A 26,688-nucleotide genomic window follows, 5' to 3' on the forward strand; every position below is an offset into this window, starting at 1 on the left:
AGTGCATTACCGTAACAAACTGCTTAACACTACCAGAGCAGGGGCGTCCCTCTCTACCTTTAAGAAACTTTTGAAGACCCAACTCTTCAGAGAGCACCTCACTTCCTAACTGGCACTTCGACTAGTGCTTGTAGCAGTTACATTCCTGCACTTCTTTTCTTTTCTATTTTGTTTTTCTATTTCTTATGTAAAGTAGTATTTATTGTTACACCAGGTTTCTATTGCTTGTAGCTTGACTGTTCTCTCCTTCTATGTCACTTTGGATTAAAGTTTGCTAAATGTAAATGTAACCGTGATGTAAGGTTTTGTTTCTACCCACTAAGGGAGGACATATGCCGGGCGAAGGACAAGTGCGACACGCTGGGTAAGTAAGGCTCCCCCTTTGATATCTGTTCCAAATCCTCTGTCGTCAGTAACGGGGCCGCAAAAGCCTTACAGTCTTGCCCCAGTCACCCATTGGCCTGCTCATTGCAGGGAAGTCAAGAAAATGTGTCTGCTTTCAATGTGACTTAATCAGTGCAGAGGGGGCCAGCCGGGTCAGTGATGGTGCTAGCGAGCTAATCTCCGTGGCTAGATGGCTTAATGGCCTTTGGCAAAGTCTCTTGCTCTCGCTGTCTGCCTCTTTTTCTCTCTCTCTCTCCTCTGGCTCTCTGAAGCTGCAGCTGTGTGTTGGTGACCTTACAGGGCTGGCCGAGCTGGGGACTATGTGTGACCCGTTACGGAGCTGCTCCATCAGCGAGGAGAACGGTCTGAGTGCCTCCTTCACCATCGCGCATGAACTTGGCCACGTGTAAGTCCTCTGCAAGCACCCACCTCCATTCTGCCCCCTACTCCTACTACCCCCCCGCTGCCCCCCCCCCCCCCCAATCAAGTAACAAAAGGGGCTATTATTCTGTAGGTGCACACAGGTGCAAAACATAATAAGGGAAAGAGGCTTTTAATAACATGCCAGGATTAATACTGCTTCTGTACTGTACTGGCTTGTCATGCTTAACCCTATAGGTCTGCGGAACAGCATGAGCTCGTCTAGGTGCAGAGAGGCAAAGTGTAATGGTGGTATAAGCTAAAGGTATACAGTAGTACATATAGACTAGTATAGAAGTTCAAAACAAAAACCTTTGTAGGACTGCTTTCAGTAAACAGTAGGGCTGTAACGATATTGGATCGAACCGAGAAATCGCGACACTCTGGGCCATGAACCTGCATCGCGATGCGAGGAGGCAGAACCGCGACATGCCCTCAGCGGTCACTTAATACAAAAAGTTTGGTTCGCTAGTAAAGGCGGCTGCTTGCTTCAGCGTTGGGGTTAATTGTTGCGCAAAATTGACTCAGTGCAGTTCATGCTCCCAAAGGTTGCGCGTGTTGTCATGAGCCTGCCATTTGCTTGGCAGATAGAAAGCTGTTTCCCTAACAGAAAGTCTGAAGCTTGAAGTTCTTTTCAAACCTTTGCTTGGGTAGCACTGCTAAACTGAGCAGACATGCAGACTACATTTTAGTAATCTCATCACGTAACATTCGTTTTCTAAAAACAATCACATAGTATTGCATGTTTTACTGTGGTAGAAAATACGTTAGCTTAATGCTAACGTATATGGGAAATCCTATAGAGACCGCGCTTGGTATTAGCATCAATTAATTCACGTTAATGTTTTTGTATGAGCCTGACATTTGCTCTGCAGATAGATAACAGGTTCCGAAGTTTGTTGAATGTTTTTCAACAGCATTGCTTTGAGTAATAAAAACCTCAATATTTGGTTATAAATTGTTTCTTCATTTTTTTATAGCCCATACTTATTATAATGTGAATCAGAAAATATATTTTAAAAATCGCGAGGTAAAAAAAAAAAATAATAATAATAATATCGTGGGGTGTATCGAACCGTGGGTCAAGAATCCTGATACGAATCGAATCGTGAGGTAGGTGTATCGTTACAGCCCTAGTAAACAGGTAGGCTAGAACAGATAAAAAATTCCCAAGTTTCAAAAACCTGTAAAAAAAACCTCTCCAGGGAATGGAAGGTTTCCCAGACATTGAAAGGAAAAATTGGCAGTTAAGAAAAAGGAGAAGACTTTCATGAACACAGCACACACAGCTCACCCCATCTCGGAGACATGACTAAGATGCTATGCCCTGGAGAGGGTTCCACCTACCAAATGACAGCGTAAACGCCTAATCTCCCCCCTTTGTTCTGCCACATGTGAGGGAGGAATCACACAAAGCTTCAAGCTGGACGTGACATGACATCATTGTGGAAGGGAGTGTCAGGAACATACTTATTCTTGCAGACGGCTTTAGCGAAGACATCAGAAGTGACATGAATACATTACAGAGGTGGGGGTCGGGCAGTCATAGTATACTGTATAATTAGCACGTAATAACTGTTGTGATAACACCACCTTCCATTTGGGGCTGTTTCCAAAACAGCCCGAAAGTCACTGCACGTGTGAACGTGACAGCAGTCCCCCTTTGAAAGCCTGCTTTGTGGACAGATGACCAAACTCATGACACATGAGCCAATCTTTTCATGAGCCCCGCTGTATTCCAAACATTAGCTTTGACAGTCTGTCGCCTCGCATGGGGAGGGTGGAATTCTTTCTCTCTCCGTCACGCTGAGTATGGGACTGCTGGTTTTCACGCTCCGTGCTGCTGTGGCCGGTGGTAAATGGGAGCAGTGTTAGACGTCGGAGGAAGAATGACAGCAATTTTCCGCCCCCTCGGGGCGAGCAGGGCATTGTGCCCCAGCAAGTGGGCCTTCTGTGGAATCACTGAAGGGCCAGCATGCCACGCTGATACGTATCGGGGCATTTCAGCCGAGGTCACTGCATAACGTCGTTTGGAATTAGCTTCTCCCTTCTTTTAGAACTGTCGACATCAGAGTTCGATACATCTGGTTGTTTTAAGAGTTCCGTGAAGTTGTTCAGCAGGTAGGGGTCCCATTGTGCCAGATCACATCTCATGCGGTGTCAAGCATTACATTTCAACGTGCGGTGAGATGACGTTGATCAATTTAAAGGTTAGTGGCGTAGAACTTAACCATGTTCCGAAAAAAGGCTCCAGTGTGCTGTGCTTCACGTCTTAGATCATCCAAAAGAGTTCTGACACTTCGATAAGACATTAGAGCCTTTAATATTGGACAGATCAGGTTTTAAGTGTGACATAAATCCTCTGCAAACTTTACGCAGCTCATTTCCTTGGAGCACATGGCCTTTGCTGACTTGAAGGGATGAAGTCATTGTGGGGTGAAAGATGGATTTGATTTTGTAGTGTGATAATCCACAATCGGAGCATGGTAATTTCATACTGATGGTCACATCCATCAAAGGGTCTGTCTCTGTGGAGGGAAAGTGTCTCGCCCTACCCCAGTGTTCCATAGCCCAGTCACTAGACTCTGTTGGATCAGACTAGCATTGCAAGCTGGAAATAAAATGTATGTGGTAGCTCTTTGGATGTGCAGGAGTCGTGACACCAGGAGGTCACTGCAAAGAGAACACTTTTGAGAATTTACGAGTTTTATTTATGGGACATTACAAGATGGAAAAGCGTTTTTTCTTCAGCGTTAAAGTATCTCAGATGTTGTCTGCATATGCTAGTCATCTTCGTCACATTGATACGTAAAACTTAAAGGCAGAGAAGACAAGAATGTGCAGTGTGTGCACTTCAACGGAAAGTCGGGAAGTACCGTGGAAGACGTGCTGGGTCAGAGTTCTCCTTCATTGGGCAGGAACTCTGTAAGTACGTCTCAGCTCTGGATCCGTACCATACAGTAGATGCCATTTAGGGCTCCCTTTCCCCACTCACCCACGGTGTGGAGAACAAAAGCTCCAGCGGGGAGTTCCCTGACCGCACACTGGACTGCAAAGATCAAAGCACACGCAAAGAGTTCCACTCTATGCATTGAAGAGTTGCTAAAATGGTGGGGAAGATTTTTGGGAAGGCAGCAAGATGTTTAACTTAGTATATTAAAACAAATGCTCTACTGTATGGCCACAATTCATATCTGAATGGGCTGTGAGGTGTTGATGCTGCAGAACAGGAGCCATATGGAGACCTCAAAACATCCTCCCACTCATTGGCCTGAATAAGGCCCCTGTCCCTGGAACCAAGGTTTCACACCAGGCCAGAGGTTGGGTCAGACACTATACGTGCGTGGATGTGAGTGTAAATTTGTCTTTGTGTGAGAGAGAGTAACAGAGGAAGAGAGAGACATCGTGTTAGAGAAAGAAAGAGCCCGGCACGCCACAGTAAACACTAGCCAGCTGTGTGCACATTCGGCCCTCCACCACACCACAGCGGAGATGCTTATAGATGAGGGACATCCGTTGCTAATTCTGGCATCAAACGCTTTGACTCTCAGGGTTTTTAATATACTTAAATCATTCATTCCTTTTGCGTCAAGAGAGGATTAATTACATTTATGCAAGTCCTTCCACAGCTAGTAATGAAGCTTTGGTCCGAGACCCTAGGGCCTGTGAAATGCCTGAATCCATATGGATGAATGTGGGCGTATATATATATTTATAGGGAATGGATTTTATGAGCTTGTCATTCTGCCAGTGGATTTCCATGCAATGGGGCTCGTTTCTTTACTACAAAAGGCTGTCTCCCTCAGAACAATCGGCTAGAGGTGAAACAGAGGTAGCACTGAGGGCATTTAGGGTTGTCATTGCTGGATGGAGGTGCTTCAACTCACAGACCTCTAAAGCATTTACTGTACTTTGTTGCCAGGTGCCATTTTATTGAGATCCACAGGTCCCTTCAAAGACATGTGGACCAGTCAGTGCATACTGTAGGCTTGCTGATTTTTACAGAGGGTTTAAGGGTGACCCCCTTTCTTCATAGGCAGAGTGTAAATCTCTTGATACTAATCCTCTGGGCCAAGTCCAGAACCATTTAGCAGCAGCTTTGTTCAATAATTGTGTGTTTCTGTTCCTCTGTTGTCTTACAGCTTCAACATGCCCCATGACGACTACCCAAAATGCATGGAGGCGGGTACGAAGAAACAGTTCCATGTCATGGCACCGGTGCTGAACTATGACACGAGCCCCTGGAGCTGGTCCAAATGCAGCCGCAAGTACATCACAGAATTTCTGGAGTAGGTACCCCTCTCCTATGCTTCAGTCATCTTCACACCACTAGCTTGCTTTTCTTAAGGAGTCAGATCCAGAAGTGAATATATGAAGACCAAATGAGTAAAAGTAACAAATAAAATGTTTGAAGTTCGCTCGATGTTTGTTGTTCACTGTTCATTAGATATCCTTTGCCAATTTTTCTTGGCATTTTGGGTCAGTTTTCCAGAGGCTCCTTTTCAGTTACTAGGCAGTCAATTTCTGTGAATGAAAAACTTAGATATGACTGAGTTCTCACCAAACTCCAAGCACCATACATTCAGCGTTCTTGGCCCCCAGTCTAGTGTGAACCCTTGTGTACTCTGTCAGTAGGCTTATGAGACTGATCTGTGCAAGCCATCTATCACTCTGCAGTGTCTGAGGAAGCAATAGCCAGACTTAATTATTGAACATAAACAGTAAGGGCTTGCTACGGTGAAATATAGTGTTTTAAACAGTGTTTCCTTTCTCAAAAGTGGGAAGATGTGGGGTGTCTGTGTGTGTGTGTGTGGGGGGGGGGGGGGGTTCCTCTTTTTGCCGTCGTGATTGATCTTACCCCTGTTTCTCGCTGTCTCCCCACTTGGCCTGAGTGACTCTCGAGATGCTGGACAAACAGTCATTTAGTCGTTTGCGTGCTTTCCCCCTCGGAGATGGTAACCAGGGGCAACGACTCGTTCAGGGTCCCCCCCACCCCTTCTCCTTCCTCTGTAATGGAGCAGTGACCACCAGTCCTCTCTCTGAAGGGTTTCTCTTTAAGATGGGAAATGTCAGTTATAATTAGATTTTCCCTTGGACGTGACCCTTTGATCTCTCCCCCTGCCCGGCTTTTGTCGATTGTGCGCTCTCACAAAAGGCCGCCTTGTTGATGAGTTGCATCCTGGGTAGTACTCGCCACAAACGCCTTGCACAGCCCTTAAGGTTGCAATGGTGGCGGGGCATATTTTCCATACAGAAAAGCCAACTGGAGTGGTGGGAAGGACAAAAATACAGAGAGAAAAAGAAAATGGAGAAAATGTTAAATAGTCATTTCCATATGAAACACAAGAGTGTTAGAGTGAGATTGGGACAGCACCGTGAATAGGACTGTGACTTCTGAAGGGATCTCAGGGGAAAACAATTTGCTTGATAATGGCAATATGTATACAGTGACTGTTGGGCAGCACAGGGTTCACTGCTGTTCACCGCTGCTGGGAAAGACCCCTTGAGACCCAAGCCTTTGCTTGAGAGGTTGGTCTTAGAAACAATGCAAAGCCTTGATCAGAACTACACTTCCCAGGAGGTTACGTGGTCAAGTGCATCAGTGTTTTGACTGCCCATTCTGTCTCAAGGGCCCTCAACTGTTCTAGGCCCTCCTAAAGAAAAGAAGATTAAGGGGCACCCCACCACCCTCTTACCCCAACACCCAAGCCTCATGAGCTAAGAATGCTATGACTCTGTATTCTATGTTGGCTGGATACCTTGGCTTTCCCAGACAGCAAATGAAAGGTGCCTATTTACTTTACAATTGTTTCTCAATTAGTTTGCCTTAAAATAAAAGCAGCAGTAATTATATTTTGTGCTGTTTACTTGTGACTGAAAGCTTCAGACTCTTCGAAAACTAAAAATTCAGTCCTTGCGAGTTGCAACCCACTAATTGATGTGTGCACTTGTATTGAAACCACATAATCATTTCTGGCAAAGGCCTATAATTTTCCACTGTAATGTCTTCGGCACAGCTGGGAGCAGGCTCAGAGAATTAAACAAACCACATAAGCTATCGAGGAGTTTGGCCTTTACGCAGCGTTCCATTTGTACACGTTTTCTCAGTCTAGAAGTCTAATTGACACAAAGCTTTTCTCGATTATTTATTACTGAAGAGTAAATTATATGGTGTGGGGGCCTTAGAGAAAACACTGAGAAGGTGGGATGTAACATGAAATGTACTTTTAGGAGATTCAGTGGTAAGATGAGCAAAGTTGGAATAAAAGTGTGACTATAATGTAATTTAAGTGGAAGTAGATCACCTGCATCGTTTTTGCATTTTATATACATTCATTCACACTGTATTCATTCTCATGAAAATCAGTGAAATAAGAACATCCCCAGCACCATCTTGTGCAAAGATCAGACCATGATGGAACTCAATACAGTGTAGACAAACATGCAATGATAATTTAAGCTCAAATTCTTCCCGATGATTACCAGGTGCAGGTCTTGCCTTAGTGCCAGAGCGGTGTCTCGGCCAACATTGATATGCTCCGCACAGAGGTGGTGTTCAGAAAAGGCCCCTGTGATCCTCCATTGTGACCTGCTTTTAATATTGCACCTCCAAGGCTCTATGGCCGTGATGAGCTGCTGACAATGAGCTGAAAGCAGCCTGCATATAGAAACTTCTCCACCGCTCCCTTCCCCTCCTTTACTCTTCAGTTCTAACAGTTTTCATCATCTGTGTGCTCATACTCATTGTTAGATCAAGTAATTCCCCAAAGTACCCAGACACAAAGGTTTCCTACAGGGTCTGACATAATGAAAGAAAACCACAAAACGTACTGAGGGTAAGCCAATGTAATTATTGGGCTTGCAAAATCAGCTGGTTGTGTATAAAACAGGTGGTTAGCCTCTGTACTCAGACAAATTGCAAAAAGAAGCACTAACATGTCACATAATAACACATCAACCCGGCACCATTGTGTCCCTCGTTTCCTCAGTTGCTCTCCAAAGTCAACAAAGAAGAATAGTTGCTGGGTGACAAGTTTATTTTGGTGAATGGCGCCCAAGCCTCCTTTTTACTGAAAAGACTTTTGAGTGAGTCTAAGACCAGTGGTTCAGTGCATCTTGGTGATCAATTTTTTTTTTTTTTACAGCTGCTCTTTTGTGAGGTGGGGTGTGGTAAAAGCCGCAGCCTGTCATGAGGAAGAAGAGATTATCTGCTCTGATAGATGTTACGAGCTCAATCATTTTGGCAGAGTAAATCAAATTCTAAATCCCCCATTTTGCTCAGCGCAATGAGAACTGTCACTTTGAGAAACTTCAACACAGCTGCTGGCCTGCAGGTTGGTGTACAGGTGTTTGGATAGCTATGTGGGGCAAAGGCATCAGCTAGATTAGGCCTGTAGTTCGAAAGGCACCGCTGGAGACCACCCACATCAAACAGAATTATGTGTACATTATAATCCCTTTGGCCAATATATTGAGGAGCTGTGGAGGTACTGGAGTAATGCATTACACAGTCTGCTCGTGCCCTGTGCCATGTACAGTTATACAGCATATTTATAAAACAGGCAGGATTCCTCTAAAATCTTGTGGACCACATGGTTTGAGAATTGAGAAGTAAATAGTAGATCAATTCAATTCAGTTCATACCCATATATCAATGAGATTTTAATTTTGCAAAGCCAATGTGATTGCAGTCATTTTGAAAACCTACCACAAAGATGTTAGGAGTGTTGCCATCTGTGTGTGTTTTTGTGGAGTAACATTTGTTCATTTTGTTGCATTTGGACAGCACTGGATATGGGGAATGTCTGCTGGATGAGCCTGTTGGCAGAACATACAACCTCCCTACCCAGCTCCCGGGCCAACTCTATGATGCCAACCGACAGTGTGAACTCATGTTTGGACCAGGATCCAGAGTTTGCCCCTTTATGGTAAATCACTGCTCTGCTCTGCCAACTTCTAGTAGAGGTCAACCTCACAGTTGATTTTTCATGTGACCTATGTGTAGGACAAATAACTTTGGACATCCTACTGTGGCAAGCACTTGTGTAATAGATTTTTTGTGGATTCTAACTGTTAAGAGTTTATTACATCAGTATTTCTAGAGCTATCATAAATATCATCTGTAGTTGGTAAACATCCTAATTAACTATTGCTCTGTATTGTTTGTGACTGCAATATTGTAAATTCCAAGAGTGCCTCATGAACATCAAGTGACAAGTCTTGAATTGAGCACATTCCAGTATGCCAAATGTCCTTTGATGTAATGCTGTCACCAGCAGTCCCCTTCTAATGACCTTTCATTGTGACTGACAGCTCCTTTGACCTGTCATGGCCTGTTTGTGTCTACCCAGGTCAGATTGGCCAGCTTGTGAACTGCTGCTGTTTTAAATAGCTCATTTATATTTGACTTGTAGTTGTCGCTTTTGTTCAATTCTTCCTTTGTCTGTCCAGGTCATTGAGACTTGAGCAGTGTAATCAAAAACATTTAAGTGATCAAGGTGTCTTTTCCATGTCCTAAATTACCTTTATGACCATATGATTTTGAGATATTGTATATGTCTTGCTGGGACTGTTGAATACTTCTCATGCATCAGAGTTTCTTCTTCCCTCCAGAAACCCTGCAAGCGTCTGTGGTGCACGAGTGCTGAGGGAGACCATAAAGGCTGTCGGACCCAACACATGCCCCTGGCTGATGGCACTGAGTGCGGGCATGGAATGGTAGGCCAACGCAAATTAAGCCTCATAAGACTTTGGAGGAAATAGGAAAATGGCATTTGTTCCATACAAAGGTTTAGACATGAATTTGTTTTCAATATAGACGATGATCAATGATCTATTGCCCCTCATTTGGGACTACATTAGCACTCAAAATCTGCCAATCCTGTCTGCTACTTGCTTTCACCTTTGGGATGCTATGCTAATTAGGGCCGCTTAGTGTATTGGGAGTGACACTGAAGGAGCAGGAGGTGCGAGGCGGGTGGGGTGGTGGTTGCAACGGAGGACTGGAGGTGAAGGATCGGTCCCTTTGAAAGGGGTGCCGCCCGCCGTTCACAGTTGAGTCACCTTGTCTTGAACCCATGACCCCCGGACCTCTTTAAAATGCGGGTGAGTGGGTCACTGGTCAGGGAGTAATGGAGCCCAAGGCTGAGCCTAGCCCGCACACAAAAGACCCCACATCACTGATTCAGAGTCAGCAGGGGAACGGGAGAGGTGGGGTGGTGAGGGGATCTTGCTCCTTCTCTTTGGACTTAACCCTTTCTCTACAGGAGGCAATCAAGGGAACTTCAAAAAATGTGAGCCCTGTATCGTGCCATACGCAGACCAGGGAGTCTGAAATTACCACACTTGACTGGAGAAAGACATTAGCTGAAGAGCTGGCATCTTAATCCAAGCAAAACAACTGGGCCGTCACTGTTGTGGGGTTTGAGTTAACTGGGGTATAGGACCGGGTTGTATCGTGGGAACGTTATGTTTGAAGAGAATAGTGTCACCATGGGAGTAGGGCTCTGTTAATGAAATGCATAGAAGCATGAAGTGGTTCATGACATTGTAGTCATCATTCAGGAGAGACATGTTTGCAGGAACTGTTAATCATAGATTCAGGTATTCAATAATTAAACTCTTAATTGCTGCAGTCCCCTCTACGTTTGCCTCCTCTACTTAGAATCTAAAAAAAAAATGTCAAAGCTCTGTACCATAACTTAAAAGGAGCTGATCATTAAAGAGCCCGACACCATGTTGTTTTGCCTGTCTCCTGGAATGCTTAAACAGAATAAGTGCACAAAGGTGGTCGTTTTCTTCTTCTTCTTTTTTTTCCTTTTCTTCTGACCCATGCACCTTTGTTTTTGGTGCTGAGGGTTTGGTGTCATCTCCACTGGTGACTCTTTGAAGTGGAAGGAGTTGAAAGAGAGGGGGCTCTCAGTCGCTGCTCACCTGCCAGAGGAGGGCTCTTTCATGTGGGGAAGGACTCCCTGCGAGAGCTGCTTTAATATGGAGATGCCTACTGTGGGCCCTCTCAAATGAATAGCGTTTGTGTTCATACAGTGTCAAAGGACCTTGAATCTCTCGCTCTCATTCATGATTTATATATTCACTTCAAGTTTACCTCTACAATATTCCTCCCCCATCTTTTTCTATTTATTTTACACAATATGACACACACACACACACTCAACAAACACATGCACTCTCACACACACAATCTCTCTCTGTCTCTCTCTCTCTCGCTATCTCTCTTTCTTTCTCTCTTCTGTTTTGAAGATTTCTGAACAAGTAGGTCAAAATCTTCTTACTTTTTAGAGTTTGGTATTAGTCTCTGTTTAACACCTTCCTGAGAAATGCAGAGACTCATTATCTCCTCGGTCTATCATTATCCATTGCCTGTTTAAAATGATTCAATGGAACAAACGTTTAATAAATATTTGCCTAGGTGCATTCTAGAAAACCCTTGAGGACTCCTGTTAGCAAGTGACCTCTGTGGGGATGTTTAATCTCATCTCAGGGGGAATTATTTTAATGGACATCATTAAATGGATCAGGCTTAAGTCACTGGGCATGTCTGGTATTTTAGGATAGATCACAGGCTGACATCTTGCATTAACGACTTACTCTTTTCCCTCTGATCATATCTGTCTCACTATAGCCCTATATAATCGTTCTCATCCTGCCGTTGTGTTCTCTTTTCTTTCCACTATGCATCCCTCTCTCTCTCTCTCTCTCTCTCTCTCTGACTCTGTTTTCCTCTCATTCCATCTCTCCTGCCCACTCCCCTGTGCAGGGTGCTGGAGTGAGTAATGTGGTCACATGACCCTGGCGGCCTGTCTGTCATCTGGACCAGTGGGCCATGCACTAACTAGGGCATCCCATCACTTGTTGTATATAAATACCGCCCCCCTCCCACACCTCCTCCTCCTCCTCCTCTTACCCCCTCTACCTCCTCCCTTTTCACTCTTCAAAAGCAGGCCCTCCTTCAGGGGCACTGAGCGTGCCCAATCCGGACCTTGTCCTCCACCAAAGAATTGCCTTCTCGGCAGCCACGGGCTCCTTTGAAGAGGTTCCTGCCACGATATTGCAGTGCTCACCGGCCTTGCCTGAATGGGTCATTGCAGGGGGTGCAGGGGAGTTATAAATGATGTGGTCACTTCCAAAGCCCTGTTAGCGGGGCATTCTACTTGCTGTTGGTGTGAGAATCAAGGGCAGTCTCTCTCCTCAAAGTTTTTCTTGCAGTGCCTTTGGGAAACTGCCATGTACAGCCTCTGAAAATAATGTTAACTGGTTTTGAAGCTTTTTTTTCTTTATTGGTAAATAAGAGTCACTGTCTCTATGTCATTTGTTGCTTCCTGCCCGTGTATTTCCATGTGTGAAATCGACAGAACACGGCTGACTTTGAGGAGGGAAAGTGTATGAAAGAAGGGCATTGTGCTCCGTCGAAGGCTCTACCCAGTGAAACTTTTTGAATCAGAGCAACCTGCCCTCGTCTCAGACAATTAGAGAGAGATAATGAAGTCTTGAACAGTCTGGCGGAATAGAATTTGCTGGCCGCCGCTTGCTGCCTTGGCCGGGGTTTCTGGCAGCTCTACCTGTCAGTGTGCTCCAGTGCAGCCTCTGCCGGCTTGTATCGATGTCACCCCTTAGCTAATCTCTCCGCTTTTCCACCGAGCTGCCCCAGTAACAGGCTTTTTTGGATTTGATTTAACAAATGAAATGTTGTTTTGGTCACTATGGCCCTACTCCTGCCAAGTAATTCAGGCGAGAGGGTTTAAGGTTCAGGGGAAAAATGCTTTCTCATTTCAGTTTTCTGAGCTAAACTGAGAAAAGGCATAAGTTGCCTTTTTGACACATAGATAGGAAAATGTTGAATGTATTCATCAGTATTGTAATCACACAGTGTATATGCTTCAACATCAATGATAGCCATGATTGATGTTGTTGCCTCAAAAAGTTATCATTGCTGATATAATCACGTCCTGCCAACATTTTCTGGCAAACAAGAAAATAATTAAGAGAACTAACAAGTTACAGATGGAATGCAATACATAAGGTTTCCCATTAAAACTAAAAGTAGAGTTGTAGGATCTTGCTCTGACAGAAAGGATGAGTTCAACTCTTGAAGGGGGATGATGCAACCGTTGACACCATCTTTTCCTCAAGCACTGGGCTGTAATTAACCCCAAATGACTGGTTTTACTTCCTCAGTTGTACCATTCACCAACACCTCTGAGAGACTTTTACCTTTGGTGTTTGTCTCTTATTCATTGAACAAGAAGGAAATGTGTCATTGCAACTATGGCTGGGGAAAATCAGTATTGCATTGATGCATTGCGATGCCAACATGAAAGATTCTGCATCAATGCAGGAAAATAAAATAATCAATATTTTAAACAGCGTAGTTGAATAATATGCATGTCAGCATAACGAATTCAAACAACTCATTCTAACCTATTTCACAGAATTATGCAGTTGTAAGGATGAATGAAAAGCTAATTTACACATTAGCAATACCACACTACGTGTACACATTCCTTTGGATCGTGATGGTAGTACAGTATTGTAAACACATCTTTCCACCACGACCGCCATAGATATCAGTGAATGAAAAGATAACTTACAGATACAAGCAATACATACTCCATGTACACAATCCTTTGTGTCTTTTGATGCTAGCCAGGTACAACAAGGTAGTTTGTTCATATTTTAAACACATTTTATCATTTTAATTCATCACAGCAGTAAATGAACACGTTTTAATGTAGCTCTGGTACTTAGCTTAATGCTAGTAGCCTACCCGCCACCACTTCCTTTGGTGTTATATTAGCCAAAAACAATCCACGGTTCTTTCAATACGCTTTACATATATTTACCACAGAAAGGCTCATGGGTGTCGTTAGGCCTGGGCATCCGGGGCTACAGCCCCAAATTTTTTATGAATATTAATATAAAAAAAAAACTTCTTTTATCAATAAGAATAACAAAAAATAGCCCCAGATCTATTCATCTGGCATTCAGATCATGCATTGAAGCCCTGGAGAATAATAATATGATATTGTTGATCAAAGCAGTAGATCTACTTCACACTACTTGGCCGGCGCACATTTTGTGTTAGAACAAGATTTATAGAGAGATAGAGAGAGAGAGATAGAGATCTGGTGGTAGCTAGCTTGTTAATTCACTAATGCAGAACTTGAAGGCTTTTTCAGAAGCCTTTTCAAAAAGTAAAAAGGATGAGGACAGCGATTCATAAGCAAGGCTAGGCTGTTACTCACCATTTGGGCAAGAGCAAAGTGAAAGCGAATGAAAGGATGAGAACCATTTAGACTCAATTCGATCTAATAGGTCTATCTTGACCTTGGTTTACCAAACGAAGGCTGACTTTGATTACTGATATTTAAACAATATGATGTTCACATTAAGTGGATCGAGAATAATTATAATTGAATCGTTACCTTTTGAATCATAATTGTGAGGCCAATGAAGATTCACACCTCTAATTGCACCCCTAGGTGCTAGAAAACATATCAGTATCTACTATTTTGCTTGTTTGTTTTTCAGCTAGCTCACATTCTTTGAGCATCTTTAAAGATGTACTGCACACTTAAATGTGTTTTTTGAGTCGTAAACTAAATTATATGACTGTACTATGATGAAACATATCAATACTGGTGTTAATATTGTGCAAAATTATTTAGAAAATGGCTCAAAATGGTTTAAATCAGCACTGATCCTTGCAAAGCCAACACTGATGTAGAGTTGATGAAATGTACATCGTGAAATGTTTAAAATGTTAACGCCCTCTAATAATTTTCATTTATTGATTAAGACTTATTATTCATTGGAGTTTACACCCCCATCCTCAACCCCATCATTCAGTGATGCGCTGAGATGTCATACCTCTGTTTCCTTGGTGGTATAAAGAGTTAGAAGGGGCTGGAGATGGATGTCATAGTTGGCTTTCTAGGACAGCACCCAAATCAGTCCGATATGTGGACAGTGAACTTCAACCCTGGCCTCTGAGAGGGCGGACATGAAAGGTGACACGTCTTGGAAAAACCTTTTGCCTTCAGTTAAAATGAAAGACTAGGTGGTTTTTAAATCAAGCCCCTGGCCCTTTCATTCTTGGCTGTTGATGTATGGTTTTTCTTTCCTTTCTTCCCTCTTTTTTAGGGAGAAACAGTTTTTTGGACGGACACTTCCTAACAATTACAGGGCAGAGATCAGCCAATAAGAGCAGCAGAGTGCAGATGCTAACTGCTTCTTCCCTTTTTTTCTGAATTGCCACATGGTTAACATCCCACCATTAACACCACATTGTGACAGATTGCAGGGATAGCATTGTTCTAAAAAAAAACAATGTTTATGCGAGTGCCGTCCATTCTGTGGGCACGTCCACTGAGGAATGCGGGTGTCCCTTTGTGTGCGTATATGTGTGAAAACTCCTAATTGAAAACACATGATAGCAACAGCTGGGCAGGTTTGTCTCGTAAGGCCTGCAAATATCTCACAGCGCTCTCAATTAAAGGCAAATCTTGACAATCTCTCTGGGGCAGAAGGGCCCTCTTGTGAGAGCTTAGCCCAGGGGTTGTCAAGGCAGCATTTTTCCAAGGCTGTATTTGTGCACCCTTGAGATGGCTAATTGGACAGGGGGGGAGAGACGTATGCCTTCACGGCCAGAGCAAACACCCCATGCTTTTGGCAGATGTGTTTTTTCTTCGTTCTCGTTTACCACCTTCTATTCTCTCTCTTTCACTTTTTCTCACTGACTGCCCCCACCCCCTTCCACATCACCTTTTCAAGTCAAACAAAGAGGCTGTAAACATGAAATGCCAGCAGGGAGTAGAATGTCTTAGAGGCTTACAAGGGCTTTGGTCCTGCCTGACAGCCGGTGCCTTGGGTTTGACAGGTATCCATGTCTTCAGGAGAAGCACCCTGGTGGTCCCTGGGATATCCTATGATTCCACAAACACATTGGGCTTGGACAGTGAAAGAATCAGACAGAAAGACAGCAAAACAAAGAGAGAAAGAGAGAGAGAGAGAGAGAGAGAGAGATCCAAAACAGAGTTCTCATATTCATAAAGTTGGCAATGTAAGGACAATAACTTTTTCTAACGTAAACCATTAACAAATGATCACAATTGGATAGTCCAGAAGTGCAGAAAAAACGATTTAGACTTTAGAAATCTTGTGTTGTGTTGCAGAAGGAGGCCCCTGGAATCAAAAGGGGGGCCATTACTCATACCTCAGCCCAATGACGGCAACATTTGGGTTTGTTTAGTTGGAGCCTGGAGCTTTTACACCTGCCTGTTATTGAACATGGGCAGCCAACTCCATCATTATTTTTTCAAAGTGTATTAAACTGGCCCAGAAAGTATCAAGCCAAGATCTGCACAGACCTGATTGTGTAATGTAGGTCTGTGCAGGTGTTTACCTTGGGTCAAGGACTTTATTGTGCATTGATGCTTTGCCACAGAGGCCAATGCACACTTTCTCTTGTGGAGGTGAATTTGATAGATATCTCTCAGCTTATTAGCATCATTATGAAAATCCTTGTCAAGGTCTCACACAATAAAACTTGTCCCTTTAATTATCATAGGCCTGTGGCATGTTTAGTTTCAGAGGGGTATGCTGCCACCAACAGACACTGAACTGGATGAACTCTGTGTTTAATGACATAGCACCCCTGTAGTTAGATATATAGCCATGATTCTCAGTAAAGTAAGTAAGGCACATTTTACCTTTTCAACACATTTTATTAGTTATTATTAGCTTAATTGATCTTATGTATAGCTGTATGAATGGCTGTGTGAATGAGCTGTGATAATGTACATATTTAGTCATGATGTGAAGGGAGATTTTTTTAGGGCCATAGGGAATTCAAATAGCACGGCTGGGATTCCAGCATAAAGTTCCGTTATCCACCACAATTTTATGCTTTCAGCCACCATCCCAATGTTGGCAGAGCCAAACTGGGAAATTGCAGTGATATCGTACCCACAGCGGGCATCTGTGGCCTGGGGCTTGTTGATGGACAGGCACCCTGCTGCTCCAAGTCAGTGCTGTGGTGTGACCAACCGATCCGCCACTACAGTGGGTGGAGAGCTGAGAGGCTCCTGCGGCTTCTGTAATAAGGCTTGTTCCAGCTCTTATCTGGACTCTTGGGTTTCCTTATCACTATACCAGCACTTCTCCGCCCCCACAACCCCACACCCCACACCCCCTTGTCTCCACCTCTCTGTGCCAGAGCGTCGGGGTCCACAGCGAGACAGACGCCAGTTTGTCCCGCATTCCTCAGCTGAAAGGGCCCAGCACCGTGGCGCAATCACAGAGTCACCAGGCTTACAGGGTAGGGGAGTGGAGAGGTAGATTCGGTTACAGCAAAGAGAAGCCTGCCAGGCCTGCCTTTCCGGAGCGGTCTGGCCCCTGCCAGCGGTTTTCCCTCCGTGGGCCCTCAGAGCGAGGCTCGAATGCTGGCCGGGCTCCATTCACCTGAGAGGCCGGGAGGAAATGAGCGCGTGCTTGGCCCGACCTAGCATTGAGCACACTTGACGATGCACTCGTCTAGCACTGTCAAGCTGGGCCCTGTCTGCCGATACACCTCTACGTATGATGCATGAGGTACGATGAACACCACGGCATCACCTGAAGGTCCGCACAAGGAAGCAGATCATGTGACACCATCTGTGCAGGAATGTCTCGGGGGACCTGGCTAAGCTCACGATAGAGCCGTGCTAACGCATTTGAAGATTTTATTGGCCGCCCCTGTGGTTAGTCCGTGATGTAATATAGACTGACAACATGGAAGTGTTGCAGCATGCAGAGCTCCGTCTCTGGTTCCTCTCACCGACACCGCCGCCCCTTTCCCCCCTGACTCGGTACTCCGCTGACCAGGCCCAGCACGAGCCCCAGCGCACCACAGCTGGGCGGCTGGAAGAATTCCTTTACCTAAATAATGGTGGGATTAGCATCCCTGGCATTTTCTTTTAGGATATAGTTTTACATATAAACAGGGGATTAGTAGAGACGGTGGGACGGGTCCCAGCCATGGTTGCATTAAATCTGCCAACAGTGTTGATGTTGATGTTGGGATACAGGTTGAAAGGTAGGACCGGGGTGTCTGTATTAGGTTTCTGGTGATTCTTTGAGCCTTTGTCTAAAAATGAGTCCTGTGTATTTATATGTGCGCGTGTGTGTGTGTGTGGGTGTGTGTGTGTGTGTGTGTGTGTGTGTGTGTGTGTGTGTGTGTTTGTGTTTGTGTGCGTGTGCGTGTGTTTCATGGCACAGCACTGCAGACATGGGATGTGTGTGAATCGTGAGCTGAACTTGAGGCCTGTGGATGGGGAGTGGGGGCCTTGGGGGCCCTACAGCGTGTGCTCCAGGACCTGTGGAGGAGGAACCAAGAGCACGGCCAGAGACTGCAACAGACCTGAGTAAGTGTCTACATATACTATTTCCATCAGACTTCCCGCAGATACTGTATGTTAATACAGAATACTCTGGTATGAGCAGTACACCTAAAATACTGCCCTTTTGATTTGGTCTAAGTTGTAAAATGATTATGGATGTAGAGGCATCCAAAGGCCACTTCAATTCTGTCATAGTTTGTCAAGTCACTCAGCCATGTCAGTTGAAAACTGTGCTCTCTGCTCTACTCTGCTAGAACTTAACTCAGTTGTCAAGTTGTTTTTTGGAGTGAATTTCTTTGAGTTATGGATTCATTTGTGGCATTCATTAAAATTAATTTGAAATTAAAAACATAGTTGATATATTGCAGGCCCCAAAATGGTGGGAAGTTTTGCGTAGGACGCCGAATGAAATTCCGCTCGTGCAATACTGAGCCATGTCCACGAGGTCGGAAGGACTTCCGCGAGGAGCAGTGCTCGCATTTCGACGGCAGGCACTTCAACATGAACGGTCTACCTCCCACAGTGCGCTGGGTCCCTAAGTACAGCGGCAGTAAGTCCTCAACCATCAATCCTGGCTGACGTTCAAGACTAACCTTCCATGTAGCTCTCAAAATATAGCATCCCGTGAAATAGCATGAGCGCTGCATTTGTAGCCAAGGATTAGAACTTTTCAGTCCTTAAATTAAATAAATCATCATGCCCATTTTAGGACCTAAAGTAAAGACTCTGAAAATGACTTGAGCTAATGTCATCAAAACTGTGCCATATGTTGCTGCTATGAAATTTGAGACCTACAGTATATGCCTATGAGGTTAGGATGTAAAGTGAATGAGACGGCCAACCAGGGAAACTAAGCCTTTATGGCTCAATGTAATCAGTCTGCCTGTCATTATGGCACCCTTCATTAGGTGTCACAAAACATTTCTATAAAAGACAGCATGTAAGTGCTCCAGAAAAAATACACATTTTATTTGGAAAGCATACAAGAGAAATCTAACAGCCAAGTTGTTGCATGCTGAAGTCACCATATGTTTTTACATTGTAAAGCATGTATGAGCTGAACAGACATTTAAGCCTCTTATCCTGGACTTTAGGATACTTCAGGCTCTCAATAACTAATGACGGTGTTTAACCGGAGCTTTATCCATATTGTCTTGTTCAGGAACCTTATTTGGGTCGCAGTTCCATTGACAATAACATCTTGCCACTCTGTTATTGCAGAGCACTGTCATTTATGTGTATTTAAGAGACCAGCACTCAAGTTCAGGTCTCTCCACCTCCACTAAAAGAAACCTCCAATTTTCCTTTCCATTTTCTGTGTCCAACTCTAGTCTTTGTCCCCGCTGGAGGGTTAATCTGTGACATGCTTCTCCCTCGTCTGTCCTCAGTGCGTCGACAGGCCGAGGCACGGGTGAACCCGCAGACCATTCAGCCCTAGAGATTCATTTGTAGTCTGTCTATGCGTCACCGGTGGCGGCATCCGCTAGTTTGTTTAGACACAGAGTCCAACTTGTGGGTTTGTGTGCTTGTAATTGGGATTGTTCGCACAGCTGGATGAAATTGCAGTTTGGCAAGGTGAGGGGCGTGCTGGCGAGCCCCAGCATCAGGAGAAGTTACCACAAGCTATCACACTAGACACATAATGCAGACAAAGTGACAGAGCAATCCAGCCAAACTGCTGCTAGGGCAATGAAAATGCTTCTGAGAAAGAAACAGAATGCATGTTTTGTTTTTTCAGTGGGGGAAAAAAATGCTGACCTTGTCAAATAATAATGTATATCGTATATCCCATTGCAGAGAGAAAATAGTTTTTGTCTTGTTTTGCTGACCCCTGTCAAGGAGGTGAACTCAAACTGCCGTAATACTTTATGCCCCATGCTGTGTGAATTGTGCTGTTAAACTGTTTTTCTATCAAATGGTCTCTTGAAGTGACCATTGCAATATCTCTTCCCCTTGCAGTTATTATGAAGGATCGGTGCAAGCTGTTCTGTCGCGTTGCTGGGACAATGGCTTACTATCCACTGAAAGATAGAGTCATCGACGGGACACCCTGTGGTCCAGACACTTACGACATCTGTGTTCAAGGCCTCTGCAGGGTACTTAAGAAAAACACGTTTTCTGAATACACTGCTTATCACTTAAGCTTTTCTCCTCAGTGATAAGACGCGTATGTATGTAGCTTCTTATCACTTTGATGTTGTGTTGTGTTTTAGCATTCCCTCTGGGCTTTCAGTACAAGTTTGGTTTCTCCCACAGGTTTTACCTGTTGACATGGTTTGAAAGCTAGGGTCAATAGCTCCACATAGCTTGAAAATGTATACCAGATTTTGTTTTGCACCAGTTGGCCCCAGTTTTTTTTGTTTATTTGTGTAATGCTTTATTTGATATGACTAAGACTTGAGTGTGAGTATGAATGATGTTCAGTTTTCTGAATTGTGCACTCTGTATTTTCTCAGCAAGCCGGATGTGACCACGTCCTCAACTCCAAGGCGAGGAATGACAAGTGTGGCGTGTGTGGAGGGGACAACTCCTCCTGTAAAACCCTGGCAGGCACATTCAACAACGCTCAGTATGGTAGGCTCACAACTGACTGGCTGATGATTGGCTGACAATGGAATCAGAGCTCATGTCTTTGTAGTCTGGGGCTTTTGAATATGTCTGTCTGAGCCAAACACCTTTGAACCAGCTTTTATCCATTCATATCTTTTCTGGCCAGGCTTATCTTTTTCTGCCAAGACTTGATTGCATTCAGGCCCCCTTTACACGGAGTCTAGAATCTTTTAATTGCATAAGGATGGAGCCTGGTAACGAGAGATTTGCGTAAAGACTAACACACCCGTTTGGGTTGAACTGACTGTAGTACATACCCCACGCCTGTTGGTGGTGCTTTAGCGCTGCTACAGACAACTGAAAAAACTTGAAAAACGTAGAAGAAGACAGGAGGACACGGGTGAGCAGCCAGTAGACAAGCTACAATTAGCAACGTTTAGCCTAACCGCATATCCTACATTTAATCCGCACAGTAATACATTATGGTGGTCAATACAATCGGTGGTCAGAGCAGACTATAGATTATGCGAAAATGAATTTTATTTTCTATTGATAATAAAGAGTTTGGAACAGTGCAACATCACATGTCTGTGAGTTGTTTAAATGCCTTTGCTTTATTGAGAGGCTGAGCTTGAGCATTTCCCATGAGGCTTTGCTCCGACCATTCTACATTAATATATGAAGAAAAAAGCTAATTAAATCGCTGGCCAATTTATATTTGTGGTCATGAAAGTTATGTAACGTCTGAATAAAAAGAATTAGATCAAGATAGGAGGCCAAACTAAAATCAGTAGGCTGGATTAATGAGAGTGAATTCGAGACTCACCAAGAGTGAGTTTTAGAGGGAGAACAAGTGATATATATATTGGTTGGAGATCGCGAAGCGATCACGTGGGGCAATGACGTCATCCGGTTGCGTGAATCCGTGCAGACGAACACCAGCCAGCGTACCGATTGAAATGTACTCACTTCCCTATTTGGATCGTTGCGGATACCGTGTGCGGATAGAGTGTGTTCGTCTAAATGATAGGGCTATCTGTATTCTGAACTTTACGGACGGAGACAAACTAGACTTTGTATAAACAGCCTCTAAGTGATACTTAATTAGCTGCCAGAAAACAACATTAGCATACATTACAGAGGGCAAGGCTGGGGTCTGGTGCGCTCGTCTTTTGCCTGACTTCAAAGTGTCAGTCTGTCCGTTCCTGTTGTCGTCTGCTGGCGAGGACCGGCCAAACTATGTGGTCATTGCTGCTGTACTCACCCCAAGCCTCTGCATCCCAGCACCGGTCTAGGATGACATACTGTAAACAGGGGAGGACAGGGCTGGGTGTCCCCTGATCTGAGCAGTTAAACGCTGGGATAAGGCAGCTGAGGTCTGTAGCTGTGTTTACCTAGACCAATCTCAGGCAGATTTACTCTCTCTACCTACAGCTTCCCCTGCTGCACATATAGATCAGAAGCAAACTCGGAAATGCAGACCACTGTCCACACTCCCCTTTCATTTTAATTTAAAAGCATTTGATGTATGAAGTATGTTCTCATCATATTAACAGTATTGACAACTATCCTATACAACTGTACTATTTAAAGTACTTAGTGTTGACAAAACAGTACTCAAATCGCTTTTCTTACGTGTGCATAGTCATTTTTCTTAAACCCCTTGAGTCTCTTTTGCACCCCAAAATGTGTCAGACGGCCTGATGTCTTTTTCTTCATGCCTAACTAGAGGCCTATCTACTTCTCATGTGAAGCAAACCACAAAAATCCCTGAGTGGTCGAACTGGCCCAATACTTGATGGGACGCCCTAAGTAGGGGTGGATTCCCCTCCTTGGTGTATTGTGTTTGCATTCCATGGTCGCGCTGCGGTCGACTCCCATTGTGTGTGTGTTTGTTAATCTGGGCTGGCGTCCCTGGTGTCCCTGAAGTCTCCTTGTGGCTATGTGGGGGGTTGAGGGGCAGGGGGATGGGAATAGGAGTGAAGGGTTGGGGGGGGGGAAGGTCTTTTGCACCCTGTCCTGGCTGGTTTGAGACTACATTTAGCAACGCGCTCGGGACTCTTGCTGAAAGAGCTCTCCCATCGTGGCATGTTTCTCTAAAATGCCACCAGAGCTGCTGAGAACAGGCAGGGTTTTATCCACAACGTCTTTTCAGGAGCATCACTTTCAATTGTTGCATGAATCAGTGAATTAATTACTTAAGATCGCAGTTTTACACACACTATGGACATATGCGCTATGGACATGCTCTATGGTGTTTGTGCTTAAAGCGATCTTTGTGCTGCCCTGACTCAGACCTCCTTTTTTTGTTTTGGCATGTTTAAATAGGACATGGTGTTAATAAACTTCACTACTCAACATAGTGCTATTTTCTATTTGTTTTATTTCTAATTGCAACAGTTATGTAAAGGCTAATGTAAATCAGACAGTGTGCACGTGTCATCACCTTTGGACCTGCTCTTTTTAGCCTAATATCCACTTCCATTAAATATCATCCATTGTTGATTGGTCTATCTGTCAGGTCAGGTCAAGGAGGATGCCATTTCTTTTTCTGAACGAAATGACACTAGTGTATACCTGCCTGAATAAGTCTGGGGCCACCTGGTTTCCAGTGTGTGTGTGTGTGGTTTGTGTGTGTGTATGTGTGTGTGTGTGTGTGTGTGTGTGTGTGTGTGTGTGTGTGTGTGTGTGTGTGTGTGTGTGTGTGTGTGTGTGTGTGTGTGCGTGTGCGTGTGTGTGTGTGTGTGTGTGATCCCGGTCTCATCCATTCAGACACCGTCTCTGACAGGAGCATGATGGGTCGGACGAAATATAAACGAGGATTAAGCTGAGTTGTACTGTACCCCGCCATGCACTGTGGGGCCGGACAGAAGGAGGCCTTAGCCTTTACTAGTGCTGCCCCCGAGTGGCCCTTCCTCTCCACCAGCGAGCGAACGGCCTCAGCCTCTCTCCTCCCCCGGCCTGGAACAGGAGAGATGGAGGAAATTACAGGGCAACACCAAGTGCTAGGGAGTAATTACATCTCTCCCCCCTTTGCTTGGGTGGGCCCCCTAAGAGTGAAATGAGGTTATTTGAGATCATAGGGTTCCTCTTTTCTTTTTTTTCTCTTCCATCTTTTTTCCCTGCCATTTCTCGCACAGTGTGAGTGAAGCCTAAAGGTTAGCCTACATTTTCCAACCTGAAGCAGTGCTGCACAGTGGAGTAATTAGTCATGGGTGGGACTCCTGAGATGGGCTGACTGCTGGCCAGCTATGCATATTGTATGTATTTGGTTTCATTTCCCTTTTCTCATTTCTGTTTCTGTTCCCCCCTTCCTTCCTTCTGCCTAATAAAGGTTATAATGTAGTGGTGCGCATTCCTGCTGGGGCAACCAACATCGACATAAAGCAGGTCAGCTTCTCTGGGACGGCGGAAGATAACAACTACCTCGGTGAGTGCTTTCCCACGGCGGCCATGTTGTTTCTGTAGCCTTGTCTGCACTTCAGATGAAGTGATTTTATACTCCTCTGTTCCAACCCACTGGTACCAAGAGGCCTCAACAAACATGTTCCAACCCACTGGTACAAAGAGGGCCACAACAAAGTCACTAACCCCCCCCAAAACAACACCTCCACTGGTCAACCCCAGCTATCAAGTTCAAAAGCTTCAGCGCCCTGGATCTTAAAGCGCTGATGACTGAGCAAGGGGAGAGCAGAGACAGGGATGCGGGTGTCATGAATGAGGGCCAGCCAGCCTTCCTGTGACTGAACCTAGTGGAAGTGAGCGTAGGGAAGGGGCTTGGAGGTAGGGGCGCCTGGGTAAGCAAACTGCCTGTCGGACAGACAGGAAGATAAATGAGGGCGAGAGGTGTTAATTTGATCCATGTGGTGAGGGTGTGCAGTGCATGAAAGCCAAGGGAACTTCTCAGGGCACTCATCTCATCTGCGCATGGGAATATGCCAGCTGACCTCCAGCACTGTGTCACTGCGCTAAGTGAACCCTGGGTACTCACACTGTTCAGTGTCAGTCCACAGGGGGCTGAGGGCTGATGGCCAGGAAAGAAGTACTTATGTCAGTGTGTAGGTTTTTTTGTTTTGAGCACATATACACACACAGATGCATGCATGCTTGCCCGCTTACACACACACAGGCACACATGGTCTCGTGCTGGTGATGTGCAGATTTAAATGTAAATAATGTTGTGTTGGTCTAATCACACACGTTGTTTCAACATGGGTTCAACACGGCAATTACTGCATGGTGCTGAAGCGTCTAGCTTTTCACAAGCATGTGTGTTTTGGCCTGTTTTCATGTTTTCCCATGTCAGTGGACTGTAGTTTTGTATACATTTGTGTGAGTGTGTTTATATGTGTATGTGTGTTTGTAAAAAAATAATTTGCCCAGAGGTTCTTCAAGATATTCTCTTGAGCTATTTTTGATTGTATGTTTTCTTGGTTTGCTTATGTCAGCATTTGTGTTAGCCTTTATGTATGTGTTTGTTTAGGCATGAACCAATTCACCCACTGAGCTAGTGAAATGCTTTGTGACAAGAAACTATTTAAGATTGTCACAGTATTTACACAGAATTGCCACAATTGTCTCTTACTTGCGGCTCAGCTTACTTCATGTATCGACATCTTTGCCCAACAATGTGTAGGTTGAAGTCGACGAATGTTTACATGCGGTTGGCTTTTCTTCTGGTGGGAATGCGTAGTGGTGAGCAGTGATTGCCGTACTGCTTTTCATTTCAAGAGCTCTTGAGACGCTCCCACAGTATTTTTTCACCTCCTGCCACTTACCTAGTAAATATTTACTCCTCTGCTTCTCCTGGTGTTTACACAGCCACTTTTCCTTTCTCGCGTCTTCCCAGCTCTGTCGGACAGCCAGTCCAACTCTCTCCTGAACGGTAACTTCGTGGTGGCCATGTTCAAGAGGGAGGTCACCTTTAAGGGGACTCCCATCGAGTACAGCGGCTCCAACACCACGGTGGAGCGCATCAACTGCACCGAGCGCATCGAGGCCGAGCTCATCCTGCAGGTACAGTACTCCACCAACAAATTAAGCCCAGTGCCAGCTATGGCACACACATTTGGTGCATGCCGGAAAAAAGCCCCAGCTCCCCCGGTAGAGCAAAGTGCTAGTAATGCTCAGGTCAGGACCCAGTGAGCACGCGTGCTGATGATAATGATGCTAATGATCATGTGATAATGTGTAGCAGCATCTAATAGGTTGCATGAGGCTAATAGGGAGATGGTTATATCTTGTGTCTTCCACCACTTGATACTCATTTCCTCTAATAATAATAATAATAATTGACCGCCGCCATACTGTTGTAGTTGAACTTAAATGAAAATGAAAATTAAGCAGCTTCCGAATGAAGCTCCATTTTGCAACCGAAATTGCACTCGTATATCTCCCAGATTGGCCCACCTGCAGGCAGACCAGGCTTTTCTGACTTGCAACTTTATAGACCTTCATCCCGGGACCATGCCAGCAATCTGAGATGGAATCTGGCAGTGCTCTGTGGCTACTGTCTGCTTCTGTGTTCACAGTCTTCAATTCTTCAAAATGGCTGTCTAATCTTTTAGTTCTTCAGAAGATCGCAGCTCTAAGAATAGTTGTTTGTCTGTAACATTTTTAGACACGTATTTTGTGTAATCTTACTCATCCCGTGACACTCTTGGGCATTAGGCATTTCAAATTGCAATCTATATCTCATAAGTGTTGATTTAAAGCTTTGCGTGTCATTGCAAGCCCTGGTAGTCCTCTCGGAAATTAGTGAGAGACCTTTTCCCACTTGTTTTGCCAATAGAAATCTACCTCGAAACGCAAGAAATTGCTTTGGAATTGTGGTACCTACCCTTCAGGTGTCGAACTATCTTCTCTGGCCACTCCATCTTTTAAACAGGTTTCTGTTATGTGTAGGACTACAACAAAGAGGGCTGTTTATTGTTCCAGC

The 26,688-nt window shown here is 44.6% G+C and overlaps 1 protein-coding gene across 1 annotated transcript in view; it reads left to right on the forward strand.

Moving 5' to 3' along the window:
• The window catches only part of LOC308368335 (A disintegrin and metalloproteinase with thrombospondin motifs 20), a gene marked incomplete at its 3' end in the record, with an annotated part of 88,287 nt that overhangs the window by 23,353 nt on the left and 38,246 nt on the right, over positions 1-26,688 (forward strand). Inside the window, exons 7-17 of the mRNA XM_080842501.1 lie at positions 324-364; positions 685-790; positions 4,947-5,093; positions 8,591-8,732; positions 9,418-9,522; positions 18,079-18,224; positions 18,569-18,750; positions 20,160-20,296; positions 20,657-20,774; positions 24,085-24,180; positions 25,600-25,766. Coding sequence (XP_080698627.1) covers positions 324-364; positions 685-790; positions 4,947-5,093; positions 8,591-8,732; positions 9,418-9,522; positions 18,079-18,224; positions 18,569-18,750; positions 20,160-20,296; positions 20,657-20,774; positions 24,085-24,180; positions 25,600-25,766 — 1,387 coding nt within the window. The remainder of the gene's footprint in view (positions 1-323; positions 365-684; positions 791-4,946; positions 5,094-8,590; positions 8,733-9,417; positions 9,523-18,078; positions 18,225-18,568; positions 18,751-20,159; positions 20,297-20,656; positions 20,775-24,084; positions 24,181-25,599; positions 25,767-26,688) is intronic.

This window comes from Sprattus sprattus (genome assembly GCF_963457725.1).
Source record: "Sprattus sprattus genome assembly, chromosome: 7".
Lineage (NCBI taxonomy): Eukaryota > Metazoa > Chordata > Actinopteri > Clupeiformes > Clupeidae > Sprattus > Sprattus sprattus.